Source organism: Bombina bombina, chromosome 4 (assembly GCF_027579735.1).
Source record: "Bombina bombina isolate aBomBom1 chromosome 4, aBomBom1.pri, whole genome shotgun sequence".
Taxonomy (NCBI): Eukaryota; Metazoa; Chordata; class Amphibia; order Anura; family Bombinatoridae; genus Bombina; species Bombina bombina.
The window spans coordinates 558,641,317-558,660,757 of NC_069502.1; the positions used below are offsets into that span (position 1 = coordinate 558,641,317).

Below are 19,441 nucleotides of genomic sequence, written 5' to 3' on the forward strand. Positions count from 1 at the left end.
GTCGGTGGTTCAGTGTATGGAGGTAATCAGACTAATGGTAGCGGCAATGGACATAGATCAGTTTGCTCCCTTACATCTCAGACCACTGCAACTATGCATGCTCAGACAGTGGAATGGGGATTATGCAGATTTATCTCCTCAGATAAATCTGGATCAGGAGACCAGAGATTCTCTTCTTTGGTGGTTGTCCCAGGGAATGTGTTTACGCAGGCCAGCGTGGGTTATAGTGATGACGGACGCCAGCCTACTGGGCTGAGGTGCAGTTTGGAATTCCCTGAAAGCACAGTGTTTGTGGACTCAGGAGGAGGCCCTCCTACCGATAAATATTCTGGAATTAAGAGCGATATTCAATGCTCTTCAGGCGTGGCCTCAGCTGGCTTCGGCCAGATTCATCAGATTTCAGTCGGACAACATCACGACTGTGGCTTATATCAATCATCAGGGAGGAACAAGGAGTTCCTTAGCGATGATAGAAGTTTCCAGAATAATCCGATGGGCAGAGACTCACTCTTGCCATCTATCAGCAATCTATATCCCAGGAGTAGAGAACTGGGAGGCAGATTTTCTAAGTCGTCAGACTTTTCATCCGGGGGAGTGGGAACTCCATCCGGAGGTGTTTGCTCAACTGGTTCAGCTTTGGGGCACGCCAGAATTGGATCTGATGGCGTCTCGTCAGAACGCCAAACTTCCTAGTTACGGGTCCAGGTCAAGGGATCCTCAGGCAGTACTAATAGATGCTCTAGCAGTACCCTGGTCGTTTAACCTGGCTTATGTGTTTCCACCATTCCCTCTCCTTCCGCGTCTGATTGCCACAATCAAACAGGAGAGAGCTTCAGTGATTTTGATAGCACCTGCATGACCACACAGGACTTGGTATGCAGACCTGGTGGACATGTCTTCTCTGCCACCATGGACTCTGCCACTGAGACGGGACCTTTTGATTCAAGGTCCATTCAAACATCCAAATCTACTTTCTCTGCAACGGACTGCTTGGAGATTGAACGCTTGATTTTATCAAAGCGGGTTTTCTCTGAGTCAGTCATAGATACCTTGATTCAGGCTCGAAAGCCTGTCACCAGGAAGATCTATCATAAGATATGGCGTAAATATCTTTTTTGGTGTGAATCCAAAGGCTACTCATGGAGTAAGATCAGGATTCCTAGGATTTTGTCTTTTCTCCAAGAAGGATTGGAGAAAGGATTGTCTGCTAGTTCCTTAAATGGACAGATATCTGCTTTATCTATTCTGTTGCACAAGCGTCTGGCAGATGTCCCAGACGTTCAGGCTTTAGTTAGAATTAAGCCTGTGTTTAAACCTGTTGCTCCGCCATGGAGTCTCAATTTAGTTCTTAAAGTTCTTCAGGGGTTCCATGCATTCCATAGATATTAAGCTTCTATCTTGGAAAGTTCTGTTTCTAGTTGCTATCTCTTCAGCTTGAAGAGTTTCTGAACTATCTGCATTACAATGTGACTCGCCTTATCTTGTTTTCCATGCTGATAAGGTGGTTTTGCGTACCAAACCTGGGTTCCTCCCTAAGGTTGTTTATAACAGGAATATCAATCAGGAAATTGTTGTTCCTTCTCTGTGTCCTATTCCTTCTTCTAAGAAGGACCGTTTGTTGCACAACTTGGACGTGGTTCGTGCCTTGAAGTTTTATTTGCAGGCAACCAAAGATTTTCGCCAATCATCTTCTTTGTTTGTTGTCTATGCTGGAAAGCATAGAGGTCAAAAGGCTACGGCTAGGGGGGAGGAGCCAACTCTAAAGCTGATCGGTCGCACAGTCTAAAAGCTCCTGCTATACAAAGATAAATTGTAAGTCTAATGACCGATCAAGCTCAAAAAAGTAGGCATCGTCATAGATCTGGCACTCTAGAAGACTTGGGCAGCAGATTTTTTTGGCAAACTGGGTGTGAATAAGGAGATTTCATGACCCTGGTGTATCTCTAAATGAGGTCTGATACTCGGAGCAGCCATCTTGCGGCCTCCACAGTGATAGAGGGAAAAAAAAGAAAAGAAGACAAGATTAGCTGCACTCTACTGCTGTATCTCTTGGCATAGGAGACTATCACATTACTGAAGCATGGAGACTCCGGAGACCATTATGGAGGAAATATGCAATTTTTTGGATGGCTGCTGCAGGAGGCTTGAATGGTCATTTGAGGTGGCGCCTCGGCAAGTAGAAACTGTGAAACATATTGAACAGGCTACCTACAAGTTTCTCGCTCCAAACACGGCTGAGGCGAAGTCACAGCAGACGATAACCCTGTGTACAACAAAGTGGGATTCTGATGATCAACCCGCAGATAAGTGCCTGACTACTAGCAGCATTACCCCCTGGGCACCAAATGTACAGGTTCGTGCAGTTGATTACTTTTGTAGTGGCGAGATAAAAATACATAGAGTGGAACATTCAAAGCCTGATACTCCGTTTAAATCTACTAGAATGCATACCGCCTTCTCCCCAGCTTCATCAAACACTTGCCTGGATCACGGAGGGTCATATGCTATGCCCGAGGTGAATATTGAATTGTGGCATTGGGAGGAGCAGCGACCCAGGGCTCATTACAGGGGAGCTGCTGAGATACTTATGGCCGGTAAGAAAGTACACACGGGCATGACCTCAATACCCACAATAATACCGGAGATTGGTCTGCTTGCTGAAGAGGGACTAGATGCCGCCCAGAGAATTTGTTTAGCTTTGGGGCTTGATGTGACCCTGAGAGCAGATGGGAGAAGCTGCTTGGGGACCGTTATAAGGTTTCATTTCTACTCGCAAGGCTCTCCCCACTGTAACAGCTTGTCACCTCCTGCTTTCAACCGGAGAGGAATTCTATTGCTACCCTATGCAGTGCCTCACATCGTCACACTGATACTCAAATGGGACCCTGGAGGTTCATTTTTGTGGGACACTAAGGGACTGCAGTCAGCTTTCTAATGTGCGTGGTTTCTGTAGATGGCAGTCATGCTTGGAAGGTTTCCTCTCTGTGGGACACAATACAGAAACTTTATGACAGACTTGTACTGGATTCCTTAACTAAACTTACCACTGCATCAGCTGGATTAATCATCCCCAGTTACATGTTATATAGACACTAATATAAATTACTTTGTGTTTCATTCATTATCTATTGCATTATTTCACCATTATAGTGGGTTCTGTTCTATCATATTGACAATACGTTTATTACTGCTTGAACTGAGTTGCTGTTACAATCTTGTTGCTGTTGTTTGAATTGTTTTAACCTTACTCACAGGGCTTAACACTCATTATCTTATAATGTCTCCAATATTTTTTATTCAATAGATAGATATCTTCCACATTACAGAACTGAGACGTAAATTAATACTTTTTCTTAAAGGATGTAATTACCAGCTTCTACCACTGGAGGGGAGTCAAGGCTTGACTACACTGAACACAGCATAACACGTTTGACTTAATTCAGCTCACTTTATTAACTGGGCTTCCTTCATGTTTCCCAGTTTTTCTCCTATCGAGCTGCCCTTCACAGACACATTATACATCTTGATATATGGGGGATACAACAGAGAGGAAAGTTTGTGCTTATTCTGGAGTATGGTATGTTCCTTTGTTTTGCATAAAAGCTTGAAAGTCGGTGATCACACATCTAAACTATAAATTTACTGAGGTGTTATACATACTAATAGGCTGATTCTAAGCAATTCACAGTTTGATTGCAGTACAGTTTTGCACAAGCATGGCATGTTTATCTTAATAGTGACAGCCTAAGCTCAGTGTTACAAGAAATCCTCTCTGCATGTTTAAGCTATAGCTCTTCCATGTCTATTATTTTAAAGACCAAGCTTACTGTGTCATTTTCTTTGTGGTTACGTGAACTTCCTACTGTACTAACTTTCTAAGAGGCTAATCAACTGTTTGACTAACATATATAGATCTATCTTATTAGGCACTTTATGTGCGATTTTTTTACTTCTACAGTACAATTTTACACTCCTTGTATGAGGGCTGGTGTAGGCTAATATACAAAATGTTCATTGTTTTCCTAGTTTTACTCTATTCATGGATGTTAGCAACAACATATAACACATACTGACATCATTGACTGGGACCCCTTATATCTTTTCATAACCCCTAATAGCAATTAGCACACTTTAGCTGAAGTAGAACAGCTTGCTATAATTCTGTAAACCATGTTTTCGCCTTATTTAGTATTCTAATAGACCGCCTACTTTCTTTTTGGGGGAAGCATGGGAAGCTATACCCATATTGCATTACTATAACTGTTGAGACTTATTCACTTTTAGCAATGGTGTTGCCTGCGGCCGAGGCAGCGTCATAGTACACACAATGTCCAGTAGTTTTAGCGCCTATAGCACATATTTTCCCTAGTCCTTTCCCCACAATGATAATTTATTATTTACAACTACTCATACAGACTGTGCTTTTTACTAGATATTCAACTTAACGCTCTGTGATATATTTCCATGGGCCTAGTGCCCAATCAGTAATGCTGATTTTTTATAAGCTCTTGTTGTGAGACATAATTTGTAATACTCGTAACTTGATGTGATGGCCATTAACATGGGGTGACACAAAGTCTCTGTCCAATACTGGTGCGGGCTGGTCCTGCTTGGCTGCTATTATTCAGCCTCTTCTTTGCACATTGCATCTTGTTTGAGCTACATGCATCCTGTTAGTCTCGAAATGCATAAAACTAGGTTCAACTGCACTAGGTTTATCACTAATCTGATATGTATCCAGCCCACCTTTAGTTTCCCCTTGGTAGTCTATATGTTTTTTAAGAATATGCGTATATTTGTGTTGCCCTGTAGCACTGAAGCCTGTCTACTTAGTACATTTAGCATTTGATACCCACTACATTTATCCAACTGTCCTCCCCCTAACTTATAACAAGCCTTTCAGTCCCTAAGTTACTTATTTTATTTTTTACTTATCTCATTTACATTACCACCTCCTCCCCCCCCCCACCACCATAATGAACCTCCTTTTACAGGAGGGCTAGCTACGTGGCTTGTCTTTTCTATGCCACATCCCAACCATAGTCCTATCCTAACAATATTGTACACCTTTCTTCAACATCAACCCCTGTTCTTATAATATTTCTATATATCAGACCCAAGAGGGTCTTACCGTGTTACCTTTGGGGCAGAAAACTTTAGTCTATTGTAAGCATCCCTATGGAAAGAAAAATAGCATTACAGAAAAATAACCAACAAAATCCAAGGTCATAATTGTGAGATCCAAGAGTGGTCTCTCTTTTTCCTTTTACCTTCCCTCACTGTCAGTTATTTCCCTTATGCTTGGTCCATGAAGGATCTCTAGCGTGGATTAGAGAAGGTTCCCCTTTATATAGGCACTGCATACTAACTTTGTTGTTTTGTTTGTTTTATTATGTATCACTTTCAGAAAACTTACTGTATGCCATTTTTGCTACATACCTATGCTGTTTGTATGCCTATTCTGAGTACCTCAATAAAAATTGTTTATAAAAAAAAAAAAAGGCTACGGCTACCTCTCTTTCCTTTTGGCTGAAAAGCATCATCCGTTTGGCTTATGAGACTGCTGGACATCAGCCTCCTGAAAGAATTACAGCTCACTCCACTAGAGTGGTGGCTTCCACATGGGCTTTTAAAAATGATGCTTCTGTTGAACAGATTTGTAAGGCTGCGACTTGGTCTTCGCTTCATACCTTTTCCAAATTTTACAAATTTGATACTTTTGCTTCTTCGGAGGCTATTTTGGGGAGAGAGGTTTTGCAGGCAGTGGTGCCTTCCGTTTAAAAGGTTCCTGTCATGTCCCTCCCTTCATTCGTGTCCTAAAGCTTTGGTATTGGTATCCCACAAGTTAGGATGAATCCGTGGACTCGGTACATCTTGCAAAAGAAAACAGAATTTATTCTTACCTGATAAATTTCTTTCTTTTGCGATGTACCGAGTCCATGGCCCTCCCTGTCTATTCAAGACAGTATTTTTTATGTAAACTTCAGTCACCTCTGCACCTTATAGTTTCTCCTTTTCTTCCTTGGCCTTCGGTCGAATGACTGGGGGGTGGAGTTAAGGGGGGAGCTATATAGACAGCTCTGCTGTGGTGCTCTTTGCTACTTCCTGTCAGGAAGGACAATATCCCACAAGTTAGGATGAATCCGTGGACTCGGTACATCGCAAAAGAAGGAAATTTATCAGGTAAGCATAAATTCTGTTTTTCCTGGGCTGATAGATTGTGGTTTTGGCTGGAACAAACAGGTTTCACTTTCGTTTTTGAAAGTGTTGCACAGCTCCTATTACTTGCTGTACTTGTAATAACAGGGGAAGTACTTTCTTGCACTCCATGTGACCGGGTGTGGTCTGTTACTTTTCTTCATTCTGGCTGAGACTTTAACCTGAGGAAAGCGTTTCCTCTGTTAACTGTCTGGGTCTAGGAGCTGGTGAGTGCCCCAGCCATTGGGAGTATAAAGGTGCAGTTTTCTATAATAAAAAACGTTTTTATTTGTGTCCTCCTGTGGGTATAACCTGAGCTAAGGAGGACTCTGACATGTTAGAAGGTACTCCTTCTGTACTAAATCATACCTGTTTATATTGTGAGGCCGTGGTTTTCCCGTCCACTCAATTATGTTCCACATGCCTTAACACAGTTATGTCTAAGAAGGGAGCTAAGCCTGCTAAGGCTCTTGGTTCCTCTGAGCCGTCTACCTCTCAGGACTCGGCATATCGTGAGATTACTACCCTTGCTACATTATCCACTCCACATGCAGTTCCCAGTAGCACATCTTATCCTCCATCCGGAGGGGGCCTTCTTCCTGCGGACTTTTCCGCGCAGTTACAAACGGCGGTGTCTGTGGCCCTCAGTGCATTACCTCGCTCTAACAAATGCAAGAGAAAGGTTAAACATAGCTCTCCTGACCCAGAGTCATCTAAATATTTATCGGATTTAGCTATTATGTCCCAGTTATCTGATGATGAGTTAACCTCTGTAGCTTCAGAGGGTAAACTTTCTGAGTCACAGTCCTTAGCATCTAAGCCTCCTGCTGTGGAGGAACCGCCCTTTAGATTTAATATTGCACACTTGCGTTTTTTATTAAAGAAGGTTCTGTCTATGTTAGAGGTTCCAGAGGCCACGCTGCCTGAAGAACCTATGATACCTAAATTAGACCGAGTTTACGAAGACAGGAAAATTCCTTTGATTTTTCCTGTGCCGGTTAAGATGGTGAACATTATTAAGAATGAATTGGAAAGAATTGGTTCTTTTCCCCCTTGTCTACTTTTAAAAAGTTGGTCCCAGTCCCGGACTCTCAACTGGATTTGTGGGGCTCCATTCCTAAGGTGGATGGTGCTATCTCAACGCTTGCTAAATGTACTACTATACCTCTTGAGGATAGTTCTTCGTTCAGACAGGCGATGGATAAGAAAATAGAAACCTTTCTGAGAAAGATGTTTCGAAATACGGAATTTGTTTCAACCGGCGGCTGCAGTTGCCGGAGTGGCTACCTACTGGTGCAACTTTGTCGGAATTCATTGAGGTGGAGTCTCCCTTCGAGGATATTCAAGACGCAATTAAAGCTCTGAGAATTGCGAATTCTTTTATCTGTGATGCGAACATGCTAATTATTCGCCTAAATGCAAAGGCCTCTGGCTTTGCAGTCCTAGCCTGCCCGGGCGCTCTGGTTGAAGTCTTGGTCTGCGGATATGACTTCTAAGTCCAGACTCCTTTCTCTTCCCTTCAAGGGAAAGATTTTATTTGGTCCAGGCCTGGACTCAATTATTTCTACGGTTACCAGAAGCAAGGGTGCCTTCCTACCGCAAGATAAGAACAAGTCTAAGGGATGACAATATTCTAATTTTCGTTCCGACAAATACTAACAACAATAATCCTCCTCCAAGCCCGAGCAACCCAAGAGTACTTGGAAGCCGGCTCAGTCTTGAAATAAATCCAAGCAGAATAAGATGCCCGCCGTAAACAAATCGGCATAAAAGGACAGCCCCGATCCGGGATTGGATCATGTAGGGGGCAGACTGTCTCTCTTTTTTTCAGACGCCTGAATCAAGGACGTACAGGATCCGTGGGTCCTGGAGATGGTATCTCAGGGATACAAGATCTCAAATCACATCCGCCAAGGGTCAGATTCCTACTCTCTGACATTTCTACCTGACCAGAAAAGAGGGATGCATTTCTATGGTGTGTTCGGGATCTATCCTCCTTAGTTCTTGTCCGGTGCCTATTGAAGAAAGAGGTTTGGGGTTTTATTAAAACCTTTTCATGGTCCCAAAGAAGGAGGGAACTTTCTGCCCAATTCTGGACCTAAAGTGCTTAAATTTCTCAGTGTCCCTTCCTTCTAGATGGAAGATAAGGTCCATCCTTAATTTGATTCAGGAACGCCAGTTTATGACACTATAGATCTGAAGGACGCTTACCTTCATGTTCCAATCCACCGGGAACACTTTCTGTTCCTGAGGTTCGCATTCCCGGACCAGCCTTTCCAGTTCATTACCCTTCCGTTTGCAAATCTTTGCAAAGGTTCTGGGGCTCTTCTAGCTGTTGCCAGAACTCAGGGTATTGCAGTAGCCCCATAATTGGAAGATATTCTGGTGCAAGCACCATCCTTTCGTCTTGCGGAAGAATTCTTGGACTCTCTTCTCAGTCTTCTTTGATCACATGGATGGAAGATAACTTGGAAAAGAGTTTTTATCCCAAGTACCAGGGTGTAATTCCTGGTTACTATAATAGAAATATCCTCATGGATATGGCATCTAACAGACCATAGACGTTGCAAGCGAACTTCAGCATGTGTTGCCCTCCTTGAGTCCCTCTGTGGCTCAGTGTATGGAGGTGATTGTTCTCATTGTGTCCTGCATGGACATCATTCCCTTTTGCCAGGTTCCGTCTCAGACCTTTACAACTGTGCATGCTGAGGCAGTGGAACAGAGATCATTCAGGTCATTCAGTCTCAACAGATTGTATTAGACAGCCGGTCGAGAGAATCGCTCTCTTGGTGGCTCTGTCCAGATCATCTGTCCCGATGGACATGCTTCTTAAGACCATCCTGGCAGATTGTGACTACGGATGCAAACCTATCCAGATGGGGAGCTGTTTGGGGTGCCAGGAAGGCACAGGGCTTGTGGACTCTGGAGGAGTCCTACCTCACGATCAATATTTTGGAACTACGGGCAATCTTCAAAGCCTTGAAGGAAGGCTTGGCCACTTCTGGGTTCATCCCAGTTTCAGATTATAATCGGACAATATAACCTTGTTGGCTTACATAAACCTTTAGGGGGGAACGAGAAGTTCCTTGGCGATGAAGTATCTCCGATTCTGAAATGGGCGGAGGCCCACAGCTGTTCGCTGTCAGCGACCCACTTTCCGGGTGTGGAAAGGCAATCAGCAGGCAATCCTTCCATCCAGGAGAATAGTCTCTCCATCCCGAGATGTTTGCAGCGATATGCAGCAAGTGGGGGATGCCAGAGATAGATCTTATGGTGTCCTGTCTCAACACCAAGCTACCCAGGTACGAGTCGAGGTTGAGGGATCCCCAAGTGGATCTAATAGATGCACTAGCAGTGCCCTGGAGGTTCAAACTCATATTTTTTTTTTCTCCATTACCGCTTCTTCCTCGAGTGGTGGCCCACATCAAGCAGAAGCGGGTATCAGTAATCCCGATTGCTCCATTGCTGCGAAGGATGTGGTTCGGGTCTAGTGGGGATGTCCTCATCTCCTCCATGGAAGTTACCTTGTCGCAGAGACCTGTTGATACAAGGTCCATTTGTTCATCAAAATCTAGATTCCCTGAGGCTGACTGCATGGAGATTGAACGCTTAGTCTTACCCAAGAGAGGTTTCTCTGAGAGTGTCATTGATGCTCTTATTCACGCTCGTAAACCAGTTACTTGGAGTATCAACCACAAGGTGTGGAGGGCCTACTTATTCTGGTGTGAAGAGCGTGGTTTTTCCTGGCACAGTCAAGGTTTCAGGATCTTATCTTTTCTCCAGGATGAGCTGGAGAAGACTTTCTGCTAGTTCCCTAAGGACAGATTTCGGCCCTGTCGGTTTTATTGCACAACAGACTGGCTGAGCTTCCAGACGTGCAGTCTTTTTTTTTTTTTTTTTTTTTTTGTTTTGTTTTTTAAAGGCTCTGATCAGGATCAGACCTGTGTTTAGATCTGGGGCTCCGTCTTGGTCCCTAAATCTTGTTCTTCGGGTTTTGCAACAGGTTCCGTTTGAGCCTCTGCATTCAGTTGACATTAAATTGTTATCTTGGAAGTGTCGGTATATAGCAGGGTTATAATTTAATTTATTTAATAATTATCCTTTAAAATAACCTCCAATTAAAATGCATATATGAAACAATATTTTATTCCTAAATTCTTTATATTAGTTATAAACACATTGAATTATATTTATAGAAACCAGATTATGAATCAGATGATACACACTTATGCTGTTACAATATTCTTTACAAAGCAAACCAAACGTACCTTTAAAACTAACCTTATTCACAATGAATCTCCCAAATCAGTCGCATTAAAATACCACAATATGGGCTGCTAACTTTTGGACAAGTATAATCAAGCTACTTAGCCCACAAATGATTCTATATAACTCCAATTAAAAACATCAGAAATTATATATATATATATATATATATATATATATATATATATATATATATATATATATATATATATATATATATATATATATATATATATATAATTAATGCAAACAGCCAATTTGTCTGAGCTTATTTAGCTACAATAAGGCAAAGTCTAATAAATATATATATATATATATATATATATATATATATATATATATATATAACTGCACATATCAATTACTTAGCACCAAATATGACTAGTTTTAAACTACACAGGACTATTAATATGAGCTTAAAATACAAAGTATGCTCTTTAAATTTACCAGCTGTAATCTAACTATAGTCTTAGAATGCCTTTGATTTAAATATTATACATATACTTAATAGTTTTATACTTTACCTATATAACCAAATCAATGTTTGTTTTCGGAATTTCTCGTGGGTCATCTATGGAGGGTTTATTCACAATGTGCAAAGGTATAGACCTCAAGAATTGTTAATCTTTCTTTGTTCAAGAAAGTGTCCCCAAAATGGCAGAGAATATACTTGACACCAAAGCCTATGTATTTTTCTCTCCAAAAGTTAATGCTTCTTTTAGCCTGTATGTAATTTTCTGATTATTTTAATATGAGTTTTATTTATCATATTTTATAAGCTGCCTTAAAAGTTTCATTTTTTTAGGGACTAGTAGCATCAATCAATGAAATATGAGTATTATAGTTATTTATTAATACAGGTCTCAACCGTGTTTAAAACATGGGCCCAAGATCTGATGCATCTATATGTCAACTTATAGCGTCATATTTAGAAATCTCGTCTTCACATCAGTTCTTCCTTGTAATTTAGACTAGATTTATGGAAAACAAGTTATTTCAAAATAATACATTTTTCTTTAAGTCATTATATATACTAATGTAATTATTCATTTAATTTATTACAAATCTGAAATGCATTTCTCAGATCCATGGAATTATACATTTTTATACAGTATTGAAAATTATACAAGTTGTACTTTAAAATTAATTTAACAGCTATAATGCAACATGTGTTTCTGCTTGGCTCAGTACAGATGTGTATCTAACACAGCAGGGGTAATCAACTCTTGTTATATTCCATTTGAGACATATGTCTGAGCTTCGTGTATTCAAGCACAGCAGGGGTAATTAACTTTTGCATATATTTAAGCCTCAAAGGAAATCCAGTGAGCCATTGTGTTAAATTATCACGTGTCTGTTAGTGAAGGTTGGTATAAGCTTCTCCCAGATCAGGATGTACAGTATATTGAGAATCTTCAAGGGGCTTCTGAGCATATTTTCCACCAAAACACAGAATATTTGGCTCCATCACCCCAGGGGTTTGTGCTGAAGTAATGAGACTAATGCTCTCTTTTGAATCCTTTAGATGTATAAGGTAGAGAGAGGGGGGGTCTGCTGTAGTTACAGCCACACAAATAAATGGATCATTTGGGGAGGGGGGGGTGTATATATATTTAACACTCACAGATATCCTGACATAAATCCCCCTTCCAATTTCAAATAGATGTAAGACACATGTATTTGAATTGGCTTAAATTCAGTAGTACTTGTTGACTGTATTGACAGTATGCATTATAGACAGCCATCTATGAAGAGAGTCCCATTATTTTTGAGCCCTTATGCTCATTAACCACAACACCACCACTTGAGGCAGCTCTATATGCAATATGGAGTTTTCTTTTGACCCCTAGTATTTTCCACATTTTGGTCATCACTTCGCTAGTGAAGTGGGTTCCCCGATCGGATTCGATTGTCTGGGGTAAACCTAATCTGGAAAACACGTGATTGATGAGCAATGCTGCGCATATTTCAGCACTATTAGGTGCACTGATACTCTACCCATTTAGTGAACAGGCATGTTACTGTTAACATGTATTTGTTAACTCTAGACTACCTAGTTACTGGACCAATAAAATCAATTTGTATATCTGACCATGGCATTACCATCCCCCTTTTCTGCAATGGCGCTCTATGTGTTGGTGCAGTGGGTTGGAACTGTGGACAAATTAAACAACCTTGACAGTAGGTTTGAACATCCTTCAACATATGTGGCCAGAAGGCGTAGTCCCGTAATATTTAATACGTTAATTTGGCACCACGATGACCAGATGTGGGGGCATCATGGGCATGTTGAAGCATTAGACCTCTAAACTTTGTAGGTACAACCCATTGCTGGATGCCAGTTTTGGAGGTTCTAACTAACAAACCATCCTGTAACTTTAATTGTGATCTGGATTTCAGTAAGATTCTAAGATCTTCCTTGCCAATACCGTCCTCTTTTGAGATGGGGTTGCTTTCAGGATCATCTATGTGTTTATAGAAGATGCCTACAATGAGGTTAGGCTCATTCTGTTGTTTAGCCTAGTTTCTGGTAATGGCTTCTACCTGAATTGCACCCATTAAGTGGTCGATATTAAGGAGTTCTCCAGTTATGGCTCCTTTTTTGGCTAGTGAATACGCAAGATCATTGCCTTCCTTATCGGGACCTTGAACTCTGGAATGACCCTTGGTCTTTTTCCAGTGTATGGTTACATCATTGGATACCACTATATTATCAATCTCTCAGAACAACTTGCCATGTTTGACTTGTTTGTTGTTAGTTTTCTGCATGCCATTTCTTTTTGAAGTTGGCAGGTATTCAACAAAACTGTCACGCACATAATTTGAGTCAGTAATGATCACAAATTCATGAATACCCTATTCAATAGCCATTTCAATGGTTTTAAGAACAGCAGTTAGTTCTGCAACTTGGCTGGATCTTGGTCCAATGTTGAAACCTACAGAAATATTTGGGAATCCATTTGTTCAGGTCATACCAATTACGGCGACTAATCTGTGCTCATTTTCAATAGTGGCATGGTAAGAACAACCATCAACATATACCCAAGGTAATGTTTTACAATGGTCTTCGTATATCTTATATGGGGAAAGCAATTGTTCCTCCAGGAAATCATCTAATAACTCTTCCCCATGATCCTTAGCAATACAGTCATGGAGCTTAGCAAGCCCTTGTGCGACTGGATTATTTTTATTCTGCTTTTAGCGAATTTCTAAAGGCCAGCCTTGTAAGGAAAGAGTCCAAGCTGTTATGCGGCTATTAGACACATTTCCAGCTCTTATTCTCTCACTTGCAGATATAGCAAAGGCTGGTGGGCCATTTATACAATAATTTTCTGGCCCTGTATATAGCTGCGGAAATTTTGTAGAGCCCATACAGTAGATAAGAGGGCATTTTCACAATCGCTAAACTTTATTTCTACTGGGGATAAAGTTTTACTTGCATAAGCAATGACTTTGCTTAAATTATCATGCTTTTGGTATAAAACAGCACTCATGCTTATCTGTGTAATCTGTTTCTAAGTAGAAAGGTTTACCACCCTCAGGGTACACTAAGCAAGGTGCTTGAGTGAGTTTTCTCTTTAGCTCTCTGATGGCTGTCTCTTGAGCCTCACTCCAGTGCCATTTCACATCCTTCTTTAGAAGAAGTAGCAGTGGTTTAGCTAGTCCTGCATAATTATCCATACATTTGCAAGAATAATTTGTCATACCCAGGAAGGATCTAAATTCCTTTAAAGTTAGTTGGGTTGTTAGAATTTATTACAGCTTCCACCTTTTCCTTCTGAGGATTTAACCCCTCAGAAGTAACTTCATGTCCCAAGAAGTTTACACGAGAGCGGCACCATTGAGCTTTTTGTAGGGATAATTTGACACCTGCCCTCTTAAGTTGGCTGAGGCATTAATTTGGATACATAAATTCAGGACATGAATTTGCTGTATTCATGCGAGTCTCTGGAATGCATACTAGACCTTTTGGAACAAGAATGCAAGCTTATACTGGTCCTCTTCATGTACCTTTATGGTCCAATATCCCTGTGCACAATCAATGGCAGTGAATATTTTAGATCCCTGCATCTGTGCTAGGCACTGGTCAATATATGGCACAGACCAGCCAGACATATACACTAGCTTGTTTAGCTGTTTTAAGTCAGCACACAAATGCCATTGTCCATTGGGCTTAAGAACACATAGAATAGGATTGTTAAGAGCTATGCACCTGTGTGATAATACTTTTTTCTTCCAGGTTCCTTATGATTTCTAGAGATAATAAAAGGTAAAGAACATAAGGTATGATGGGGCACACTTTATATAAGAGACTTATCTCAAATAAAACATGGACCGAGAGGACAGCTCTAACTACTAAAATGTAACTTTTATTATTCAATATTTAAATTAATTCAAAACATACAGATACATATATAACACATTCGGATACTTTTGGAGTTGTGGAAGACCAATTATACATGTATCAGTGCTGGAATAACGGTCTTTATAATGTGATTGAGACCATCTGAAATTATCCCATGAAAGAGATGGTAAAAATCAGTTCCTAGATAGAAAGGTATAGTTTTCTCTTGTAAGGTGTATCCAGTCCACGGATCATCCATTACTTGTGGGATATTCTCCTTCCCAACAGGAAGCTGCAAGAGGATCACCCACAGCAGAGCTGTCTATATAGCTCCTCCCCTAACTGCCACCTCCAGTCATTCTCTTGCAGCTCTCGACAAGCATGGAAGCAGTTAGAGAGATGTGGTGTAATTTAGTTGTTTTATTTTTGATTCAAAAGTTTGTTATTTTTAAATGGTACCGGAGTTGTACTATTTTGGTCTCAGGCAGAAAATAGAAGAAGATTCTGCCTGTGGTCTCTGATGATCTTAGCAGGTTGTAACTAAGATCCATTGCTGTTCTCACACATAACTGAAGAGAGAGGTAACTTCAGCTTGGGGAATGGCGTGCAGGGAATCCTGCTATGAGGTATGTGCAGTCTAAATTTTTCTAGAGAAATGTATATGCTAGAAAATGCTGTTGATACCGGATTTATTTAAGGTAAGCCTGATTACAGTGATTTAATAACGACTAGTATCATGCTTACTATTAGAGGTAACACTCTTATTTTTTCAAATTACTGAAATATAAGACGTTTGCTGGGAGTGCTTAAACGTTTTTTATATGCTGTTTGGTGATAAAACTTTATTGGGGCCCAGTTTTTCCACATGGCTGGCTAAAATTTGCCTAGGAATAGGGGGGACTTCCGGCGGAAGGGGTCACGTGTGCAAGCTGAGTTGAGACAAGCTTGTACTCTGTCTACGCACCTAAGATCCAGGAACTGCTTGGTCTCTAGGCGGACACATTTTCACGCCGAGATACAGCCCAAGGGGTAGAGACCCGGATACTTGCCTGGCGTGCACAAGGTCGGCGTATAGCTGAAGTACAGCTTACGCATTATATCAAATTGAATATCCAGCCAAGGCACCCTCCAGGACAGCGAGGGCAAGAAGTAACGGATCGCACCCGGAGTAAAGCGAGACACGTCACCGCATATACCTGCCGTGGTACATCGAGCAGCTGGCTGGTTCCAGTTCAAGGCAGGGGGAGGCCGCCGTCAAGGAAAGGAGCTAGTGAGGAGCGGCAGTGCAGGGACACTGTTGTAAGGAGTTGGGAAGAAAACAGGCTTGACACCCAGCACGATAAAGAAGTATGCCAGAGGAGAATGAGATAAGTACCTTGCCTTATTTGTGTTGAACTGTGTGTTACTGAGGGGGTATTTGGTACCGACGGGGGACACAGGAGGAACACCTACAGCAAAGTAGAAAAAGTAAAGAGAGAAGGGAGACCCAGGTGTATAATCCCTAGAATAAGAGATGGGGGTTTTCCTGCTATAGGTAGGGCCTGGGCCCCGCAACACATAACTATAAGGGGAGCAAAGAAAAGACTATCATTCTCTATAATTACTCTCCCTGCTTACCCCGCTAATAACTATACTACACAGGAGAAAGACCCGGGGGTAAAAACAAAAGGAGGATACAGCATGTATTAGCATTCCCCTAATTAAATCTCCTAAAGCATATATAAGAAACAGAAAAGAGGGGAAGGAAAAGGAAAGCAGGGAAGGAAGGGAGGAGAGGATCTCCAAAAAGAGGAAAATAAAAACCTTACAAGTAAAGTGACGCAGAAAAATTATTAATTGGAAGGACACAAGAGGTTTTGTTCTGGGACAAGAAAGGAGGCTAAATAGGAGCTGGAACAACATAACTTGTCTATAGACTCTGAACTTGCTCAGGAAAAACAAAGCAAGGCAAGGAACAGCACACAGAAACAAACTGTAGTTTAAATATATAAAGGAAAGACTGTGGGAGTGCTGAACATAAACTGTATGGAATAGGAGTTAAAGGGGAATTCTGAAGAGTTTATGTTGAGAAGAATGCTTGAAATAATACCGTGTTTGTAATGTATGGACAGAGGCTACAGTGTATAGTGTAAACCCTCATTAGGGGGAACTTGGAAACAGCTTGGTGTGAAATTTATTTCTTCTGTGTTTTCTTTCTTCTTCTCTTTTTGTTTTTTTTTCTTTTTCTTTTTTTTGGGTTTCTTTGTATTTTGCTGATATGTCTGGGGGAGTTTAAAGTGCTAAAGATATAATGACAAAGAGGCAGTGATATAAGGGGAGTGGCTTTCTATAGGGTCTGCATAAGTACTTAATTGAGAGCACTTGTAGTACTAAGTACATAAGTCTGACCTAATAGCTATTATTTGTGAATTTGTCTGACCTATATGTGAAATAGAGGAGTCTGCTTTCTAAGTCGCCCCAATTCAAGGCAGTGATCAGCCATTTATAGAAGAGTAGAATATTATAATAACAGAGGAACTAGGGAGGAGAGACAACAAAAGCCTGACTAAACTTTTTTGATCACAAGTAACAGGGCATACCAACATAGACAAATCTTTATTCTAACAGAATATTGTGAGAAAAGGGTGTTCTTAAGAGCCAACTTGGAAAATAAGAGGTTAAGTAAAAGACATAGATACTAGCTGCAGGAGATAAGAAGATAAACGGGTGGTAATATAGACATAAATAATCAGTACATAGACATCTTATACCCAAAGTGACCAATACAAAACACTTTACACTCTTTGAAGAGAAATAATAGGATTTCTCCAACATAGGTGTGTCCGGTCCACGGCGTCATCCTTACTTGTGGGATATTCTCTTCCCCAACAGGAAATGGCAAAGAGCCCAGCAAAGCTGGTCACATGATCCCTCCTAGGCTCCGCCTTCCCCAGTCATTCTCTTTGCCGTTGTACAGGCAACATCTCCACGGAGATGGCTTAGAGTTTTTTGGTGTTTAACTGTAGTTTTTATTCTTCAATCAAGAGTTTGTTATTTTAAAATAGTGCTGGTATGTACTATTTACTCTGAAACAGAAAAGTGATGAAGATTTCTGTTTGTAAGAGGAAAATGATTTTAGCAACCGTTACTAAAATCGATGGCTGTTTCCACACAGGACTGTTGAGAGGAATTAACTTCAGTTGGGGGAAACAGTGAGCAGACTTTTGCTGCTTGAGGTATGACACATTTCTAACAAGACGATGTAATGCTGGAAGCTGTCATTTTCCCTATGGGATCCGGTAAGCCATTTTTATTACATAAGAATAAAGGGCTTCACAAGGGCTTTTAAGACTGGTAGACATTTTCTGGGCTAAAACGATTGATATATAAGCATTTTTAATACTTCATAGCTTTGAGGAATTATTTTTTTCTTGGGAATTATGTAAAATAACCGGCAGGCACTGTATTGGACACCTTATTCTCTAGGGGCTTTCCCTAATCATAGGCAGAGCCTCATTTTCGCGCCTCTATTGCGCACTTGTTTTTGGGAAGCATGACATGCAGATGCATGTGTGAGGAGCTCTGATACATAGAAAAGGCTTTCTGAAGGCGTCATTTGGTATCGTATTCCCCTTTGGGCTTGGTTGGGTCTCAGCAAAGCAGATACCAGGGACTGTATAGGGGTTAAATATAAAAACGGCTCCGGTTCCGTTATTTTAAGAGTTAAAGCTTTCAAATTTGGTGTGCAATACTTTTAAGGCTTTAAGACACTGTGGTGAAATTTTGGTGAATTTTGAACAATTCTTTCATACTTTTTCACATTTGCAGTAATAAAGTGTGTTCAGTTTAAAATTTAAAGTGACAGTAACGGTTTTATTTTAAAACGTTTTTTGTACTTTATCAAGTTTATGCCTGTTTAACATGTCTGAACTACCAGATAGACTGTGTTCTGTATGTGGGGAAGTCAAGGTTCCTTCTCATTTAAATAGATGTGATTTATGTGACACAAAATTTAGAGAAAATGATGCCCAAGATGATTCCTCAAGTGAGGGGAGTAAGCATGGTACTGCATCATCCCCTCCTTCGTCTACGCCAGTCTTGCCCACACAGGAGGCCCCTAGTACATCTAGTGCGCCAATACTCCTTACTATGCAACAATTAACGGCTGTAATGGATAATTCTATCAAAAACATTTTATCCAAAATGCCCACTTATCAGCGAAAGCGCGACTGCTCTGTTTTAGAAAATACGGAAGAGCATGAGGACGCTGATGATATTGGTTCTGAAGTGCCCCTACACCAGTCTGAGGGGGCCAGGGAGGTTTTGTCTGAGGGAGAAATTTCAGATTCAGGGAAAATTTCTCAACAAGCTGAACCTGATGTGATTACATTCAAATTTAAATTGGAACATCTCCGCGCTCTGCTTAAGGAGGTGTTATCTACTCTGGATGATTGTGAGAATTTGGTCATTCCAGAGAAATTATGTAAGATGGACAAGTTCCTAGAGGTCCCGGGGCCCCCCGAAGCTTTTCCTATACCCAAGCGGGTGGCGGATATTGTAAACAAAGAATGGGAAAGGCCCGGCATACCTTTCGTCCCTCCCCCTATATTCAAGAAATTGTTTCCTATGGTCGACCCCAGAAAGGACTTATGG

The 19,441-nt window shown here is 41.0% G+C and overlaps 1 protein-coding gene across 1 annotated transcript in view; it reads left to right on the forward strand.

Annotated features, from left to right (window-relative positions):
* The first annotated feature begins 3,494 nt into the window (after positions 1-3,494).
* Positions 3,495-19,441, forward strand: part of CFAP206 (cilia and flagella associated protein 206) — a 125,128-nt gene continuing 109,181 nt past the window's right edge. Inside the window, exon 1 of the mRNA XM_053710519.1 lies at positions 3,495-3,577. Within this exon, the coding sequence (XP_053566494.1) occupies positions 3,531-3,577 (47 nt within the window). The 5' untranslated portion in view covers positions 3,495-3,530. The remainder of the gene's footprint in view (positions 3,578-19,441) is intronic.